We start from the raw sequence: 19877 nt of genomic DNA, 5'->3' as shown, positions 1-19877 counted from the left end.
CCCCTAATAATTTAATAATTAATTGATCCAGTCGGCTTATGCTGAAGAGGGAATTATCATTGAATAGTGGTTTATTTACGTTGGTGAAATATTTTCGATGTCTCACGCGGCGACTGTGGATTTTGTTTGCCAGGTAGAAAATGTTTCCCTCCAGCACCCCGATCAGCGCGGCTAAGATGATTGCAGCGACGGATACGTCTCGTTGGCTGGCCCGTTTCGAAGTGCCAGATCGCCACGTGTGGCCACGGACCGCCTCCGATCCGCGGGTCATGGATTCCCCCCCCTACCCCCCACCTCCCCGCCCCCACCCCTGATCTACAAGACAAGAGCTGTCTAAGTCACGTGGTCACGTTTTGGTTGCGTCCATATTTAATTGCTTCGTCGTGAATCGAGACGCCACGCGGATTCATTCATTCCGCGTGCCAAAGTGTCGAACTCATAGTGACAAAACTTAAACCCTGATGTTCGACTACGGGCCTTCGTTATACAAGACGAAGACAAAGATCCCCCGTGTAGCCTTAACCAACTTTTGGGGCAAGTGTTGCTCGCGAGCACCTGTGAAGGTCTGAACTGTGGCAGACGAAGGGGGTGGGTGGCCAGCACCACGCCCGGCCGCCTTTGTCTCCCCAGTGGCGATGTTTACACACCGCACCAGGTACTCATTTAATGAGGCTGAGTCGACCTAGGGGAGGCCCAGGACCTGTTCGGATGTTCGTCACCGATGTTGGCCGTGAGCGTCAATAGAACTCGGGTCACCTGGGTTTGTAGCACAATGCGCTAACCATTGCACCTCTGCTCCCCGCGACCGCTTCATTGTACAACACAAGACAGTATACACACACACACATATACTCCATATAGGCAACGTGTATTGCATCAAGAACCAACCAACGCTGGGGCTGTGGCAATGCATGGCTTACAGCAACTCGATTGTCATTTAAACTGCCCACATTTTACACTCCGTCCATTCCAACTCGCTCGTGCGTCGTCGTCATCACAGAATTGAAGGTGATGCGATATCACGAATAATTTTAATTAAATATAATAAATAAACAGCCGCGAATAAACAAAAAAATGACTTATTATTAGTCTGTTAGCCCGGAAGGCTTTACAATACAATGCAATAACAAAGTGGATGTACGGAGCTGCGTGTGAAGAGGATCGCGTTGCACAACATGGTCCAGATGTCTTGTGACTCTCATTTAATTCTCTAAAACGTAATCTTTTTTAAAGTAAGGTTTATTTAAAACAGAACTGAATACGCAAAGGGGGGGGGGTGAAATGTTTAGGGGGTCAATCAATTGGGAGTCGCACAAAACACCTGTACCACCGTGGAGAGGCGCTGGACGTAGCAGGACAAAGCGTCTAGAGGTGGGCAAGGGCAGAGAGTAGCGAGGGCGTGGAGGGGAGGAGAGTGAGATGAGAGGGGAGAGGTAGGAGAGTGCGTGGAGGGGAGTAGAGTGAGATGAGAGGGGAGAGGTAGGAGAGTGCGTGGAGGGGAGTAGAGTGAGATGAGAGGGGAGAGGTAGGAGAGTGCGTGGAGGGGAGTAGAGTGAGATGAGAGGGGAGAGGTAGGAGAAGGCGTGGAGGGGAGTAGAGTGAGATGAGAGGGGAGAGGTAGGAGAGTGCGTGGAGGGGAGTAGAGTGAGATGAGAGGGGAGAGGTTGGAGAGTGCGTGGAGGGGAGTAGAGTGGGATGAAAGGGGAGAGGTAGGAGAGTGCGTGGAGAGGAGTGGAGTGAGATGAGAGGGAGAGGCAGGAGAGTGCGTGGAGGGGAGTAGAGTGAGATGAGAGGGGAGTGGTAGGAGAGTGCGTGGAGGGGAGTAGAGTGAGATGAGAGGGGAGAGGTTGGAGAGTGCGTGGAGGGGACTAGAGTGGGATGAGAGGGGAGAGGTAGGAGAGCGCGTGTAGGGGAGTAGAGTGAGATGAGAGGGGAGAGGCAGGAGAGTGCGTGGAGTGGAGTAGAGTGAGATGAGAGGGGAGAGGTAGACAGGTGAGGATCTTGACTCGGGTGAGGACAATCACTGCAAATGATTGGATTGGGAGCGAGTGGAGGGATTGTCGAATAGCGGTGACGTGACCTTGTCTGCAGGTGCGGGAGTCTGGTAGCGGCATTTTGCATCACGTGGAGTTTGGAGTTGAGGGATTTGGCGAGGCCATGGAGGAGAACTGCCGAGGCGCGTGTTTCCTAGCAGCGTTTTCCTAACAGGCCGCAACCTGCTGATTAAACCCAGAACGGGAACACCGATCCACGATTATTAGCCTGCTTGAATAACACACACCGCTAGAATACATTCTCGTTCAGAAGGCTCACGGGCTGATTGGCCTTTAACCTATTCATTCTCTTTTGTTACGTGTGGAGCCAGACGTGCGTGTGTTTATTTACTATTCAATGAACCGTAGTAGTAGTAGTAGTAGATGTAATAATAACAGCAACACTATTTTTAATATAACTATCGTGTCAATTGCAATAATAATGTTGAACTATACTGTACGAACGAGATAAATGTACAAGTGGAATCCTACAACTGCTGCTACCGTTATGCATGCACGTGCGTGGACCCATATCACTGCTGATTTGCATCGCAATCCATTTCTCAACCCACATAACAACGACAACAACAACCACCGCCAACACCACCACCACCACCACCACACAGGCCTAACTTGTAGGTTCACACCCGGCGCAGCGCTCCCAGCCAGGGCTATTCAACACAAATGTGGAACTTTATTAATTAGATTAATTCGTGAATTAGTAAGAGGGGGGTTTGGGTGGGCAGAAGAAAAAAAACTAATTTAAGTTACCATGTGGTCAGGCGCGCCATTATAGCACTTGCTGTGACGTCACAATGCAATTGTGGGAACGTCATTTCCGTTTGTACACATAACGTGAAAAGCAAAAAAACACTGCGATTGTACTGTACTTTCTATGCTTCCACGCATATACAAAGTGTGCAAACGTGACTGCATCTCAAGACGCTGCACCATGTATACACACAGTACACACACAGTACACACAGTACACACACAGCACACACACACAGTACACACACACAGTACACACACACGTTTCCCTCGTTCTACGCGGTGGTCGTAGTTGAGACAGCTGCTGACCGAGTAGCGCACACCGTACACACACATGACGCACACAGTACCCACGCAGTACACACGCAGTACACACAGTACACACACAGTACACGCAGTACACACGCAGTACACACAGTACCCACGCAGTACACACGCAGTACACACAGAACACACAGTACACACGCAGTACACACAGTACACACGCAGTACACACGCAGTACATATCGTACACACAGTACACACGCAGTACATACTGTATACACGCGGTACATGCCATACACACGCAGTACACACGCAGTACATACCGTACACACGCAGTACACACAGTACACACAGTACACACACAGTACACACGCATTACATGCCGTACACACGCAGTACATACCGTACGCACGCAGTACACACGCAGTACACACAAAGTACGCGCACAATCTTGCCCCACGTTCCGGCCGCATAGCCGCATGAAATCAGCCCGCATAATGTAGCGAATTCATGGGGTAGAAATATGTTCGCCGCATCTTACGTGAAATCTCCACAAACCGAACCCGCACAGAGCGAGGGAAGCCTGACTCAACGCAGCCCTTTGGTGGCACGCCTGTGTGACCGTGAGCTTGTTTTGTTCTATCTATCATTACCCAGGCTCCGCACGAGTATGAAACAGCCTGGAACCCACAATCTCGACGTATCTCTGCAGGATAAATTATATGTTTTCGTGTGTGATACTGCATTGGCAGTGGTGCATAAGCATAAATAACTAAACCAAAAATTCAACATATTAATCAATTAAACTGTCTTTACTGGTGCGGGGGGGGGGGGTATATATTATATATTAAAGGGAAAAAACATGGATATACATAAACAACGTTTCGGACAATGGCCCTTCTTAATATCAGAGATGTCTCTGTGCTTTTCCTCTGCTGTGAAGAAGAGCCACTCGCCAAAGGCAGGAGGGGCAGTGTTGTTGACAAACGTGCTGAGCTCCAGACAAGAACCGTCTCCGTTTGGGGCCGCGCGGTCAAAATGAACCACTCATCCGACGGCTCGCCCCTCCCGTCTCTCAGACGCTCGACAGCTGCTCGACGAAGGGCACCGTCTGAAGTTCGGCGATGATTTTGATCTCCGAGCCCTCGTCCCGAGATCCTCCTTGGCATGGGCTCGAGCCGGCCTCGGGCCTCAGCGGCGAGTCGTCCCGGGCCTCTGACGCCTCCCGCAGAGAGCCCACGCCCTCAGTCGCCACCACTGCCACCGCCACCGCCATCATCTCGTGGAACCCGCTCGCCACTCCGCTCGTCGGCGTGGCCGCCTCGCCGATGGCCAACGCCGCCGCCGCCGCCGTCGACGACGAGGACAACGGAGGCGACGATGCGGTTGCCGATGACGACGACGGCGTTGGGTTCGCCGCCGCTGAAGACGACGATGCTGTTGGCGGCGGCGTCGATGACGACAACGGCGGAGTCACCGGCGGCGCTGCAACGGCGAAGGGCGTGTAGCCGAAAAAGCCACCGCGCGTCTCATCATCCACCCCCCTCGTGCCGTCTTCCACGATGCCCAGGTGGGCGCTGTCCAGCACTCCGTTGGGACTTGGGTACATTTTATCTGCCCCGTTGAAAGCCATGCTGTGGTGTTCCTCTTCCTGCTGCTGCTGATGATGATGATGCTGCTGCAAACCCGACGGTCCTTTAAATATGACGCTGTGAGCCGCTCGCCCTATCTGCTGCTGGTGATGATGCTGCTGATGTTGTTGCTGCTGTTGCTGCTGATGATGATGTTGTTGCTGATGATGATGCTGCTGCTGCTGATGGTGATGCTGCTGCTGCTGCATCCCCGAATAGCAATCCGTTGCGTCCAATCTCCCCGCCTGCATGTCGCCTACACTCGAGTGCACGTTGAGCCCACACAGAGCCGCCTCCATGCCGAGGCCACCCAGCGACAAACCGCCGGCCCCGTGCGCCAGCATGTAAGGGGACGCGGCGTGGATGCTCGCGTTGAAGAAGGCCTGCAGATGCGCGGGGTGCTGGTTCGACTCCTGGTAGCCGCCCGGAGGCACCGCCGCCGTGGCCGCCGGGTCGTGCGGGTGGCCGTGCGGGTGGCTATGGGGCTGCACCACGGGGTAGTCGCTGCCCAGCGCCGTGGCGCAGGGCTGGCCCGGGAAGTCGCGCGACGACGACGACGAGGGAGGGGTCCCGTCTCCGTCCGTCTCGGAGAAGGAGGAATCTTCGAGGTCCTCGGGGCTCTTGCGAGGTCCGTCTTCGGCCTGGTGGGAGCTGCCCGTGGGGTCTCTGTGTGCGTGGGGCGGGTGGAGGTGAGGGGTGAGAGGGTGGAGAGTTCACAATGAGTGAGAGCAATCACACAGCCCCTAACGTGGGGTCGTGCTTAGTACACTCGACTCGCAATTCAGAGGTCACTGGTTCGACGCGAACTCCTGGTGAAGCAGTTGAAGCAACGGACACATATTAACCTCCCCCCCCCCCCCAGACTCCCCTGGTCGGCCTCGGTCCACCCAGCAGTATACATGGGCACACTACACTCAGTCGATCAGCAGTCCTGTGTGTGGTGGGGTGAGGTGTGGGTACTCCCATCTCTTTTACCTGCCCCCCACCTCCACAAAGCGCAATGGACAAGGACCGGTTCAGGTGTCAGTCACCACTGGCCTTAAGCGTGGTGGTCACGAATATACTTCAGATCGTCGGGGTCATTGGCATGAAGATAATTATTTTAGCAGCTAAGGCTCACTGAGCTACGTAGCTATTTTTCAGAAACGACCTGGCCACAAACGACAGCTCAGCGAAGCAGCTCATCACGTGGACATGTATATCAGCCAAATGTCAAAGGAAACACCGGAGGATCCGGAGAAAAATCCACGCCACTACGGGGAGAGAGACACCGCAAACTCCAAATATACAGGTGTCAGGGTCGGGATCGAACCCACGACCTCCTGTATACCAGGCGAGGTAGTTAACATCTCCTAGCCACCGTGGCGCTGCACCACCGCTCCTCCAGTAGCATCGACAGTATACGTGCATCCAATCAATAATTTACGCAGAAAAAGCCGCGCGAGTGAGTCGCAAGCCTCATCAGGAGGGTGCTACTACCATTGGGATTTTTGGCCAATTCCATTAATTAATATAGCGTTTGGCCGATCAATGGAGACGAACTCCCTCCTGCCCATAGTTGTCTACCCACGTACTGTCTTCCAGAGGTGCATCTTACCAGCAGCACGAGTTCAACGCAAGCAAACTGTGGACCGGTTTAGACATCCATTGTTTCATCAGCAGGGTCAGGTTTGATTGGCCGATGGATTGCGTAAAATAGGCTTCTACATATATATAGTGTGTTATGTCTTAGAAACAAGTATGGTAATGATCTAACAATGATCGTGGTATTGACACTGCGCACAACGACGCTTGATGATTATTTTCTATTTAAAAAAAATTATCTAGATTCTCACACACGTGATTAAATGCACACATCGGCAAACTTGGGAGCAGATACACCGGATGAATCGATCCTTCGTCACAACCCCTTACCTAGCCCAGTGCTCGCTTTTGAGAGCAATGCTCTCGACCACAAACACGTGCTCATTTTAGACCGAGCGACCTATGCGAGTATGTAGGGGGGGTGGGGGGTGTGGGGGGGTCCAAGGCATCCCACGGCAGGTCGCCAACTCGCCAACAACGACTGCCATAAAGATTCCACGCGCTCCTCGCCCCCGCTGCCCCCGCCGAACTCGGAGCGCCAAACAAAACAAAAAACTAAAAAACAGGGGACAGAACATTGGGCGGCATGCGGGCCGCCGGCAATTGGCGGCAGGCGGAAGAGTGTTTCCTCCGCCTGACGTCACTCCGCGTCGCACAACGTTTTGCATTCACTCGGGCGCTGAGCCTTTTCCCTATACTTTGCACACTCCTATCGGATTTATTTTTGTATTATTATTCATTGTTGTTGTTGTTGTTGTTGTAACTTTCTAACCGGCCACATACCGGAGATCTGCGGAAAAGAGCTTGAGGCTTCATCTGATTCCTCCAGGATTGATCAAGATTATGATTAATCAAGATGCTGATTGTGATTCCGAGCCGCTGTTTGAATTATAGCCCGCACGATCTCACGGCGTCCGTTCCCGGTCCGCGTGAACCTCTTAATTTAGAACCGGTGCCCATGAGTGTGTTCTCTATGCCGTGTATCAAAATAATCACCGTAATCTTCTTCCCGAAGAGACATGTTGATAGTCTAAGCCCGATCACCAATAACTACACACAAAAGAAACCCCATCAGATAACATTTGTTTCAGCACTTGTTTTTTTGCGCTACACTCTATAGCTTTGAGAATAATAAAAAAAACGGGGGAATCTCAGAGGCACTTCTGCAATATCCGCTTCCGTGCGCCGGTCACCAACACGAAGCGCTGATCCGACTGGATTATTCGACTCGTGACATCACGGCCGACAGCACAATCGGGATACAATTTGGGCACAAGTACAAACACAATTAATAGTAGTTAAATAAAAAGTTGAACGCGAGCGGTGATGATGGGAGGGTTTGGAGAGAGGTAATTTTTGGAGCTTCCGATCCTACGGGGATTAGGTTGAGCACCCATTCCCATGCACGTGCGAAAGAGACGTGGGGCCTCTCTGACGACTGATTAAAGTCATTGTGACGTGACCAATACCCGATTTTTTTTCTTACAAAAAAATATATAATTCTCAGACCCTTTATCAATCCAGTGCTTAATGAAGGCTTTCCCACATCCTGTGCCGCTCATGGGGGTTTGTTTGACCATACTTCAGCACGCTGGTCATTGCGGGTTGGTGAAAGGCGGTTGATTGCTCCGAACCGCTTCAGACAGCGCTCGCCACTGTCGTTAGCTGTAACCGCGTGCTACAAATCGTGTCACCAGATTCAGAGCACAGTGCGCTAACCACTATGCCACCGCTCCTCGGCCCGGCCATTTTTCTTGGTAAGCCGCCCATCATGCACCGTGCCAGCCTAAGGCCAGGTGCTCGCTCGCAGCACTTGCCCCCATCGATGTATACGTCTACACGGGTGACCTTTGCTTTTGTGCGCACCACGCGATCTGCCGTCTGACCTACAGCCGGTGTTGTTGCTGCTGCTGCTGTTGTTGTTGTTACTCGCGTGAACGTAAACAAAAGCTGCAGCGTAAACAAGAGCCGTGCCACCACAGCAGGGCCGCGTGTCAATCCACTGCTGGATGAGGTCTCTCTCCTCCACGTGCCGTGCCCCCCCCCCCCCCCGTGTCAAGTCGTCGACCGTACTTCGTCGCGCTCGTCAATGCACGGTTGGGTTGGTGAAGGCTAGGGGAGCATAGAAGTGCAGATGCACCAATGTACTGCCCTCTGCTGACCGCCTATGACGACCCCTGGCATGCGTATCCGGTAGCACCACCTCCAAGTTATAGCCAGGCTCAAAGAAAACCTGCTGAGCTTCCAAAGAAGTCACACGGTGACTTGGTCACAGGAATCAACATAATCGTCGTCGTCGTCATCATCAAAATCGTCACCACGAACGATATCAGTTCAAAGGGCTCGTGCCCTGCTGATGAGAGCCATTGTAGTCGAAACCGGGCGCAGGGAGTTCGCTGCGCGGCGTTTGACGACGCTGATGAACCGAGCCTGGGGCCAAATGACCGCGATCTTATTTCAGTCATTCAACATATAATCTTTTTTCAGTTATTAAACAAACGCGTGCAGCGCCTGCTTATTTACGCGCGCCCATAATTCGCCAGAAGAGAGCGTGTGGGGGGGGGGAGGGGTTATAATTACGACGTGACAAGAGGCTGCTGGTTGCGTGGATGCAAATAATATGTTTGTGAACGTAAGCGAGCGAGCGAGAGAGAATGCGCGTGCGTGTGTCTGTCTCCGAGCGTGTCAGATGGTGTGTTTGTCAATTGAGCTTCAATCCATTGCCAATCGTTCACTGTTGAATGTTCGTGTGTCCGCCTGTCTGTCTGTGTGTATGTCTGTCATTCTATCAGTATATCTTCATTTAAGTTTATCGATGCATTAGTATATCGGACCGTCTGCCCATCAGTACGTTTGCATGTAAATTGCTATCCCTGTCTTTATTCCTGTCAATCTACCACTGTTTCGTCAGCCTATCAGTCTGTGTGTCTGTGTGTCCGTGTCTATGTGGATGTCAGTATAACTATATATACATCTCTGTCGATAGTACGTCTGCTCGTCTGTGTCAGTATATCTGACCCTCGTTGTAGCCATGCTTTTATCTTAGCAATCAGTGGGGCAGTACGTTCGTGACCATTTGTCGCTCGTCTGTTGAACCTCTCAGCAGGTGTCACAGCATGTCCGACTGTCCATCACGCAGTCTGGCTCCCCCGTCCAAGTCAATCGATCTGTCTTTCAGTCCACGTATCGAACCATCCCGTCTGGTGTTATTTGTGTGTTTTTTTTATATCCCAGTCCGTTTCGTGAGTCCGTCCGTGCGTCCGCCCGTCCGCGTCACGGTGCATTCACCCCTTCGCCGGAGCGCCTCTCTCCCTCTGCCTGCGGTTCTTGAACCAGTTGCTGACTTGCGTGAGAGACAATCCCGTGAGCCGAGACAGCTCCCTCTTCTCGGCCGGGCCCGGGTAACGGTTCCTCTCGTAGCACTCCTTGAGCACCTGCCTGGACCTCTCCTTGAAGCAGTACACCGTCTCCTCGCCGTCCCAGATCGTCCGCGGCAACGGGAATTTCCGACGGAGCCGATACTTTTCGACCGCTCCGAGGGGCCGGCCGCGCGCCCTCGCCGCCTCCGAGTAGCGCGCGCGGTACCACAGCTGCTGCAGCGCGGCGTGGCACTGCGGCGCGAAGCCGTGCGACTCGAGGATGGCGTAGAGCTCGGCGTAGCGGCCCTGCTGGAAGGCCACCAGGGCCCGCGCCTTCATGACGCTGTCGCTGCGGCTCAGCTGCTCGCACGAGGGAGGGAGGGCGGTGAGGAAGCGCGCCAGGCGCTCCGTGTCGCCGCTCTGCTGGAGCGCCTCGCAGACGCACGCCACCTGCTCGGGAGTGAAGAGCGGCGCGGGGGCTACGGACGACGACGACGACGACTGATGGCTCCCGCCGCCGAGCGCGGAGGCGGCCTCGCTCAAACACGACGCGCCCAGACCGATGCCTGCCGCGCCGAGCGCCAGGCCCTCCCAGGTGCGGAGGCCGTCGCTCATCGAGGTCAGCGGCTGCAGGTTGGCGAGCCCGAGCAGCGGCGAGACGCCGTCCATCGCGGCCGCGTCGTGCTGCGCGCTCGAGTCGGGAGGCTGCACGGAGCGCGTGGCCGCGTACTCGACGGACACGGAAGCCATCGGGCGGGCGGGCGGGGGGGCGATGAGTCAGTGGCTCTGAAGTTTATTCACGGACGGTGTTTTCCTCCTACACGTACCAGAGCCGCAACCAGCCCCCCCCCCCAACCCCGATCGATCTTCTGATGAAAGTTTTCTCTCGCTCTGTGGCGTCTCTCGCTGTCGGTGCTGGGTGCTCGATGACAGACACTGTCCCCCAGCAGCAGCAGCCTGTTGTGGGCTACACGGGGGGAGGCTGTCTGGGTCTCTCTCGTTCGTGTTGTCTCGGGCACCCTTGCTCGATCCACTGCTGCTCGCTTCAGCCGCGCTCGGGGATCATAGCGCGAGAAACCTGCAAAGAAACACAAAACCAGCGCCACCTGTTTGCCTCTCTCGGGCGGCATACAAAGTGACATGTTGTTCTGAGTGTGCGTGACTGTTTATATATATACACACACACACAGAGACAAAGATCCCCCGATAGCCTTAATAGACTGTTGGGGCAAGTGCCGTTTGCGAGCGCCTATGAAAAGCAGCCACGGCACACGAGGGGGTGGGTGGCCAGCACCACGCCCGACCGCCTTTGTCTCCACTAGTGGCGATGTTCACACACCGCAACAGGTACTTATTTGAGGCTGAGTCGACCTAGGTGAGGCCCGGGAGCGGTTCAGATAATCGTCACTGGTGTTGACCGTGAGCGGGAATCGAACTCGGGTGACCGGGTTCGTAGCGCAGCACAGCGCTGACCGCTACACGACCGTTCCCCGTATACTGTACACGCACGCGCACACACGTGGGTGGAGCGGTGGCGCAGTGGTTAGCGCAACTCCGCCACGGCCAACTTAAGTGGTCGAGTGATGTTTGCACCGGTCCACCGAAAGACCAACTCGGCACTGACATTAATACCCGGAGCGATGCGCGTGTGAAACATCGTCACTTGGGAAGACAAAGGCGGCCGGGGCGTGGTGCTGGCCACCCACCCCCTCGTGTGCCGTGGTTGCTTCCCATAGGCGCTCTCCAACAGCGCTTGCCCCTAAAGTCGGTTAAGTCTCTACGGGGGACCTTTGTCTTTGTACGTGTGTGCATGATCCCTGACGGCACTTGTCCCGACAGTCTGTCGACGGACATTCTGGTGGGACCGAGTCTCCGTGAACGCGTTCGCGTGTGCGTCTGCGCTCACGTCACTGCGTGCGCAATGCACTACGAACCCCGGCAATGAATGGGGTGGGATAGAGAAGGGGGCGGGGTGGTGATGGGGGGGAGGTGATTCCCGCTCACGGATAACAATCAGTGGCAATTGATGATGGCCGAACCGGTTCTGGGCATCCGCCCTGAGATCGAATCAGCTTCAAATAAGTCCCTGCAGCGCCGAGTAAACGCCTACACCGGGTAGATCAGAATGTGGCCGGCGTAGTGCGACCTTAATAGGTGCTCGCCAACAACTACAACAACAACAACACTTTACGCGTCACTCTGTAAGGCTATTCGAGAGATCGCTGTGCCGTGTGAGTCACCGTCTTTGTGTGACGTATGAGTGAGTCTTGTCACTGCGTGCCAGCGCGTCTGTTGTGCACGTGGTGAGATCGCGTTGCGCGACGAACTCGGCCCCCGAGTTCGATTCCCGATCACGGCCAACTCTAGCGAGGATTTATCTGAACCGGTCCTGGACCTTCCCTAGGTCGACTCAGGCTCAAACGAGTACCTCGTGCGGTGTGTAAAAAAAAACATCGCCACTCGGGAGACAAAGGCGGCCGGGCGTTGTGCTGACTACCCACTCCCTCGTGTGCCGTTCCGGCCTCCATACGTGCCTCGTTCACGGCACTTGCCCCAATAGTCTCTTAAAGGCTATACGGGGGATCTTTATCTGTATGATATCTACGTACGTGTCTCTCCGTGCGTGCGTATATGCTGTATGTCTTCTTGTGAATATGTGATTATATATGTGTGTGTGTGTGCGTACGCGTCTCTTGTACATCATATATCTGTGCGTCTTTGCGCGTGTCTGTGCGTGGAGGTGTGTGTGTGTGTTGCACGTCCGTCTGCGTGACAAATGTCCGAGAGTATTTTCACTCGGACGTTTGTCCCAGCGAAAACTCACCACCCCCTCCACCCATTGCAGCTGTTTGGACTTAGGCGATATTCAAAGAGGCGGCGTATACTTTGCGAGGGAGTTTTTGCACCCTGTGTGCCTTTGCGAGTGTGTGGCTGTGGCCAAGTGAGCTGAAGACGAGGCCTCTCAATATACTCGACGATGTTACCTGCCGTGTGCGCACAGGTAACAACACACTCGCACAAAGACAAACATCCTCCCGTGTGGCCTCAGCAGAACTGTTGCGCAAAGTGTCCTCTTGGCGAGCAGCACCGATGAAGGCCGGTACTGTGGATCACAAGGGGGCGTTTGGTGGGTGGCCAGCACCACGCCCGGCCGCCTTTGTCTCCCCAGTGGCGATGTTTACCCACCGCACCAGATACTCATTTGAGGCCGAGTCGACCTAGGGGAGGCCCCGGACACGTTCGGATAACCGACACAGGAATTGGACGTCAGCGAGAATTTTACTCGGGTCACCGGGTTAGTAGCGCAGAGCGTTAACCACTGCGCCACCGCTCCCCAGACGCATATATACATACACACATGCCCGTGCCTGTGTGTGTAGGAGTATATGATTCAATAGCGGCGGTGTTGTGGTTAGCGCGCTAAGCTAGGTTCGATTCCCACTTACGGCCAACGTTAGTGGTGGAATATGCGGACCGTCCACGGGCCTTCCCTAGGTCGACTCAGCCTTAAATTTGTCCCCGGTGCGGTGTGTGAAACATCGGCAGTGGGGAGACAAAGAGAGACGGGCGTGGTAGTGACCATCCGACCCTTCGTGTGCCGTGCCGGCCTTCGAAGGTGCCACTCACTAACGGCACTTGCCCCAACAGTCTCTTCGGGTTATACGGGGAACATTTGTCTTTTGTGTATATGTGTGTTCGTGTTTTTGCACATGAATGAATTGGTCTGTATATGTACGATTACACGAATGAGTGTATATTAAACATGAGTATGTGTACTGTATATACCGCGTGTGTTAAAGTGCGTATTTGGAGATATATGTGTGGATACATTTGTTCCGCGACCCTAGAGCATCCCATACATATTGCGTCTCAAGCTTTTCGTGATTAAATATCATCGCATTTATTTCCAAATGTAGGTGGCCGAAGAAACTGGGAGGAGGGGGAAAACACGTTTCGTGGTGAACGTCAAAGCGACGTTGTAAACGAGCCGTCACCCTCCCGGAGATTCGCCGTGCGAACCCGACGCCTGCTGACACACAAACCACTCAGAGTCACAGCTTCGAGTCCGTGACACCATTGCCAAGAGGCAAGGCTGTTTACCATTGGCATCTGTTTAGGGTGTAAAAGACAAAAAAAATAAACCTCCTACATAAAAAAAGAAACTAAACTTTTCAGCGAATCAATTAAAATATGAGTACCGAATATGATTTTGATAAAATATCTAAGTACGTAATTTGGTTTAATATATATAATATAATGTTTACTGGCATCGGATATATCTTAAACAAAATAAATAATAATAACGCACTCTAGATTTGTTTGTAGGGAATTAGATAACTGGCTTCGGACTTAAGATATATCTTATAAATGTAAGTAATGCATGTGACCTAAACTAATTGTCACACACATGAATAATAATTATTTATTATACTGGGACAAATGCAGAGATGAATCATTTGCCAATGAGCGTGAATGGATGCCTCCCCACCGAATGTCATTCATTTGGATTGTCTGACCATACTTCACCACGCTGGTCACTGTCGGTTGGTTAACGGCGTGCTTGGGATGGGAGTGCAGAACTGGTTCAATATATCACTCATCAGCGATGCTAGCCATGACTGGGAATAGAACTTAGATTCGCCGAGTTCAGGGGACAATGCGTGTATGTGTGTGTGTGTGAGTTCGATTGCTGCTCACGGTCAACACCAGTGAAGATTATCTGAACCAGTCGTGGACATCCCCTAGGTCGACTCAGCCTCAAATTAGTACCTGGTACGGTGCGCAAAAACAAGGCCACTGGGGAGACAAAGGGGGCCGGGCGTGGTGCTGGTCACCCACCCTCTCGTGTGAAGTTTCGGCCTTCATAGGTGCTACTCGCTAACAGCACTTGCCCCAACAGTCTGTTAAGGCTATACGGGGGATCTTTGTATTTATATATATACTGTATAGCAAAAGTCGTTCTACATACAGTACATATAAACCAACATTGAAACTGGTATTAAGTCGTGTTTTACGTCGCTTGCAGAGGAGTCTGTAATGCATTTAATTTAAACACTACTTTTAAAACCATTTGTTTTAATCAATAATGCCTAAACAGGCAGACCAACAGTTTACAGTTCACGTGAATAATTACCTCTAATATCTATGTAACGTTACATATACAGTAATATTGTATACAACACAGTTGTTGTTGTTGTATACATGTAACAGAATGGTGGGAAGTGGTGGCACGCACACTTAAGCCATATATGAACCCTGCCACCTAATGAGTTTGATTCCAGGCGACGACGAACGTCAGCGGTGAGTGATATCCGAACCCCTGCTGAACACCTCCACCCATCAGCAACTCGCACTGACCCAGCATGGCGGTGGTGGTGGTGGTGTAGTGTTGGTCATCCCCCCTCCCTTCCCCTCCTCCGAACGCCATGACCGATGACCACGTGCTCAACAGCGCGTGCACCTTTGTCAGTTGCTTTATAGGTTTGCTGACGTCACAATAATAATGATTGTGACGTCAAAACGTGAGTGAACTGCATGTAAGGGCATGACTAATGGATCACCATTAATGTAACAATTACTCACCACTGATATAACAATTTGTGTGTTTGAGGATGTTTTATTTATATATTATCTAAGGTTTTAAAACAACATTCTGATCAAATAATTACATTAATAGGCGCACAAATTAAATAGTTGTCAGTGTTCTGGATTCGTTATTTCCCACTCTTCGGTGTCGCTATATATTATCATCATTATTATTACTACTACATTATTATCATAGCATTATTTTTTTTAACGTCTTCCGAACGTATTCTCACGCCGTTTCAACTCCTCAACTCAACGTTTATTTGTTACGCGGGAAAACTCGTGCAGCCAGTAACGCAGCAGACACTCACAGCCATGCAGTCGGTCAGGAAACTCGAGGCATCGATTATTTGTAATAATAGTTTCTGATCGGTATTATGGGACGTTTTTTTGTTGTTGCCAGTAGCAAAGTATGCAAACTACTGATGGGTTTTCTACCCCTTCCTGGCAATAAAGGAATCAAGTCTGCATTGACCAGACGGTACTTGTGGTGAACGTGAAAACATGCTCTGGTAACACGCATTGTGTTTGAAACTGAATAACCTACAACAGAGAAAGACATCTTCTTAATTCCAAGCAAAAGGGGGATATATATTTGTTGTTTGAACATCTTAACACAACTGTTTTATTGCCAGGTAGGGTAAGAGCTATTCTTATTTTTCAAAGTATGATTTAATCTTGTGCAAAATATGTTTATTGTTAAGCCCTGTAACAGAAAAGCAAAGCCATGAGAAGACCTTCCCATTGAATTCAGGATATTTTTACGCGATCTAACCAAAAAAACCCTCTATTATGGATGATATTGGTCGCGAAAGCCTTAGTGTTAAACTGAATTCAGAATGCTAATCTCTCTGCGGAAACGATTGATCCGTGTCGCTATTACTTATTTATACTACTTTTCAGTTCATTTCATTATGAAATGTACAATTATAGGTACGTATATAATTTAAAAAATCCTATTAAATTCTTAGCAGCAATTGTCTATGTTCAGAATTGAAAAGCTCTAAACATTTGTTGATAACACTGAAAGAGGTGGCTCAGCTGTAGAGAGAGCGGCTCACAATCTGGAAGGTTGTGAGTTCAACTCCTGGTTGGGAGAGAGAGCATTGACTCAGCCTATCATCCCTGCACAGGGTGGTTAAATTAAGTACCACTTCGTGGAGGAAAGTCGACAGTGGTTGAACTATCTATAATCTCGCTCGAGCCATAGAAGCGTGTATTTTCCACCACTGTGATCAGGGTTCTAAACAGGAGATGAGCACAGCATGAATGCTCATTTCATCAGGAAATCATTTGTTTTGAAACCGAAAATCATACGTAATGAGACAACGTTTCGAGCTAGGGTCCTTCTGAGTGAAGATGTGTTTTGCGATGTGTGCTTGTGCATCGCTGTAAACGCAATATCACCACGATGTCTTTTATTATCTTCTGGTAAATCCCGGTCTTGGGTCATCCTTTGAGTTATTGCCCCCGAAAATGTATAATGGGTACTTTATGGTGTGTAAAATCTTCCAATTCGTTTCTTATAGAACGCTATCAGTAGATTGCAAGTGTCTATGATAGCAAAGTCATCATTTTAGCTTTATAGGGGGCCGCAAATGAAAATAGGAGCCGGTGTCCATTAAACAGACTATAAATACGATCAAATTTCTGCCTGTCATGGCACATACCGCTCGCGGTAGACACTGGCCACGGTGGACAGGGCTAATGCATGTACGTGTGTTGAACTATGTATGTTGACTGTACGTTGAACTTCTAGCCGGAGGTGCGTAGCCAACCGTGCTAATGGAGCACACTGCCCACGATGGCGAATGCTGTCCACCACGGTCGAACGCGGGCCGTGTTTGGACGTTGGTAGCATTTTAGGCGGCCCCGATCTGGTACCGACCCAACCATCCTCCACCGCCCCCCAGCTCATGCAATGACTGCTCTGGCCCACAGCTACCGTTGCTGCAAACTCTGCAATAGTTTCGTGGCCGTTCTAGCAACCTTCAATAGGAGTAGCGGGTGACCAACTCCGACGTCTGAACGCGGCTGTCGCTCGGCTTTGGTTGTTTTGTTGTTGTTGTTGTTGTTGTTTTCTCGCGGCAAAAAAAAGAAATTCGCACCGACTTCCCGTCACTCGCGCGGACACCAGGGGCCCCGACTTTAACCGCGATGGGTTTTTTTGGACGCAGACAAAAAGGGTCACGAAGATCCACGAGCGGCAACAACAACAGAAACACACACACACACACCCCTGGATCATCTCCGGCGAGCGCAAGTTGCAACACGCGTGCCTCCGGATTCCATCGTCATCATTATCACAAACATTCAAACGCTACCTGTGTACGTGTACATATATACCTATGCGAGTACGTGTGGCTTAGTGGGTCTGTAATGTAAGTGGAGGGAGCGGTGGTGTCGCGGTTTTGCGCGATGCGCTTCAATCTCGGCAACACCAGTTGGATTCGCGCTCTCGGGAGAGATGATTTGAACCGGTCCTGGGCCTCCCCTATGTCGTCTCAGCCTCAAACGAGTACCTGGTGCGGCGTGTTGCTGGCCCACCCACTCCCTCGTGCGCCGTGCCGGCCTTAATAGGTTCTACCCGATAACAGAACTTGCCCCAACAGTCTGTTAAGGCTATACGGGGGATCTTTGTCTTTGTAGTGTAAGTCGTTCGCCCACTGCGTTATGAACCCGGCGTCACAAATTCGAATCCCCGCTCGCGATTGATAACGATCAACATCTGAACCGGTCCTGGGCCTCCCCTATGTCGTCTCAGCGTTAAATTCGTTATCTGATGCGGTGTGCAAACATCAGCAATGCTGAGACAAAGAAAGACGGGTGTAGTGCTGGCCACATCACCTCCTCGTGCACTGACGCCCTGACAGTCTGTTCGGGGATACACGGGGGATCTTTGTCTTTGTGCGTGGGCAGAATCCATCAATTATTGTACAACACTTCTACGCCCCCCCCCCTTCTCCTTCACAAACACGCGCAGATCAAGTATGGGTGAAGTATGGTCTTCAAAAGAAAATACATGCACGACCCGCACGGCTTGGGGAGCGGTGGTGCAGCGGTTCGCGCTCCGCTGCGCTACGAAGCCGGCGACCCGAGTTCGATTCCCGCTCGCGGCCAACACCGAGTGACGAGTATCTGCTAAAATTAGTAGCGTGCCTGCTACGGGCTGTGAACATCGCCACTGGAGGGAGACGAAGGCGGCCGGGCGTGTTGCTGGCTAACCCACCCCATCGTGCGGCTGTCCGCGAGAAGGCGTTCGGGCCTTCTCGCGGACAGCACTTGACCCCCAACAGTCTGTCGAAGGCTACACGGGGCAACCTTTGTCGTTGCGTGTGAGAGCAGTTAACTGTTTGTCAATCAATCCGCGTGGCTGATGTACGTATTGATTGTTTGGTCTTTTGAGGGGTATGGAGTGTGGGGTGTGTGGTGGTGGTGGTGGTGATGGGGGTTTGCAGGCAGTGTTCGTAGCCGTGAGCGCACGGACGCAACTCACCCGTTCGGTCGCCTCGCGCGTCGGATCAGCCGCTCATGGCTCGCGCGCCTCCTCGACTCCCGCGGGCAACGGCCCAAGAGCAGCGACTCCCTCTCGTCTTCTGTGTGCGGGCGTGTGAGCGAGCGAGCCAGTGCGTGTGAGTGTGTGCGTGCGTGCGTCTGAGCGAGCGAGTGTGTGTGAGTGTACGCGCGTGTGAATGAACGGTGCGCGCGTGTGAGTGAGCGAGTGTGCGCGCGCGCGTGTGTTCTCGCGTGTGAGTGTATATGAAAAAAACACGTTGTATGTATACATATATATCTAACAAAACACTGCACGAGAAGACACGGCTGGCTGTAAATGAGTGCCCTCGGGGGCTAATGAACAGGACGACTTAAATGCCCCGCCTCTAAGAGAGAGGGAGGGAGGGAGAGCGAGCGAGCGAGAGAGAGAGCGAGAGAGCTTTCGCGTGGCGTCAAAGCCTCTAACTGCACGCAATTGATGTCGCGTATGAAGAATGGGGGGGGTATAGAGTGTTCTCCTCCCTGGCTCGCTCACTCACTCAACCCCCCCCTCTCACTCCTTCCCCCCCAGCCACCCGCCAGTCTCCCTCGCTCCTACGCGCTCTGAGAGTCGGCTCAGAGATCACCACACCCCACCTGTTGCGTCTTTTAAATGGTCGGCGGCGGTGGTGTTTGCTCAGATGCGAAGTATAACGAGTGAGTGTATAGCCCTCAGTTGTTGTTATAGCCGTAAAACGTGTGTGTGTGTGTGTACCGCGCCGGCCTTCATGGGTGCGCGCTAATAGCACTTGCCCCAACAGTCTGTTGGGGCTATACGGGGGATCTTTGTCATTGTTTGTATGTATGTGCCATGCCGGCATTCATGGCTGCGCACTAACAACACTTGCCCCAACAGTCTGTTGGCGCTATACGGGGTATCTTTGTCTTTGTTGAGTGTATGTGTTCGTCTATTCTTCTCCTTCCTGCTCTACCATCACCGACCTCCTCTTGATCCCTCCTGCTCCTTCTCCTCGTCCTCCTCCCTCCTGCTCGCCGGCTCGTGTCAGCAGCTCTGCGCGTTCGCTCGTGGGCGCGCGAACAGAGATCGCGTGACCGCGCGTTGCAGTGTGAGTGTGCAGTGTGAGTGCGCAGTGTGCAGTGTGCCGCGTGAGTGT

At 52.2% G+C, this 19877-nt stretch overlaps 1 protein-coding gene across 1 annotated transcript; it reads right to left on the bottom strand.

Moving 5' to 3' along the window:
* Positions 1-316: 316 nt before the first annotated feature.
* Positions 317-19197, bottom strand: LOC144728809 (uncharacterized). The gene is made up of 3 exons (XM_078608479.1): positions 18725-19197; positions 9572-10720; positions 317-5365 (listed from the first exon to the last, which is right to left on the bottom strand). Exons 2-3 carry the CDS (start codon positions 10390-10392, stop codon positions 4144-4146), a joined length of 2043 nt encoding a protein of 680 aa, XP_078464605.1. The 5' UTR covers positions 10393-10720; positions 18725-19197; the 3' UTR covers positions 317-4143.
* Between the last annotated feature and the right edge of the window lie 680 nt (positions 19198-19877).

Source organism: Lampetra planeri, chromosome 30, assembly GCF_965212315.1.
Source record: "Lampetra planeri chromosome 30, kcLamPlan1.2.h2, whole genome shotgun sequence".
NCBI classification, from domain to species: Eukaryota; Metazoa; Chordata; class Hyperoartia; order Petromyzontiformes; family Petromyzontidae; genus Lampetra; species Lampetra planeri.
The sequence above is the reverse complement of the archived record's forward strand: the minus strand, read 5'-3'. Positions and strand labels throughout refer to the sequence as shown.

Coding starts and splice junctions, on each gene's coding strand:
- LOC144728809 (XM_078608479.1), bottom strand. CDS start 10,392: ATGGCTTCCGTGTCCGTCGAGTACGCGGCCACGCGCTCCGTGCAGCCT. Junction 5,366..9,571: donor AGAGGCGCTCCGGCGAAGGG/GTGAATGCACCG, acceptor CCACGCACACAG/AGACCCCACGGGCAGCTCCC.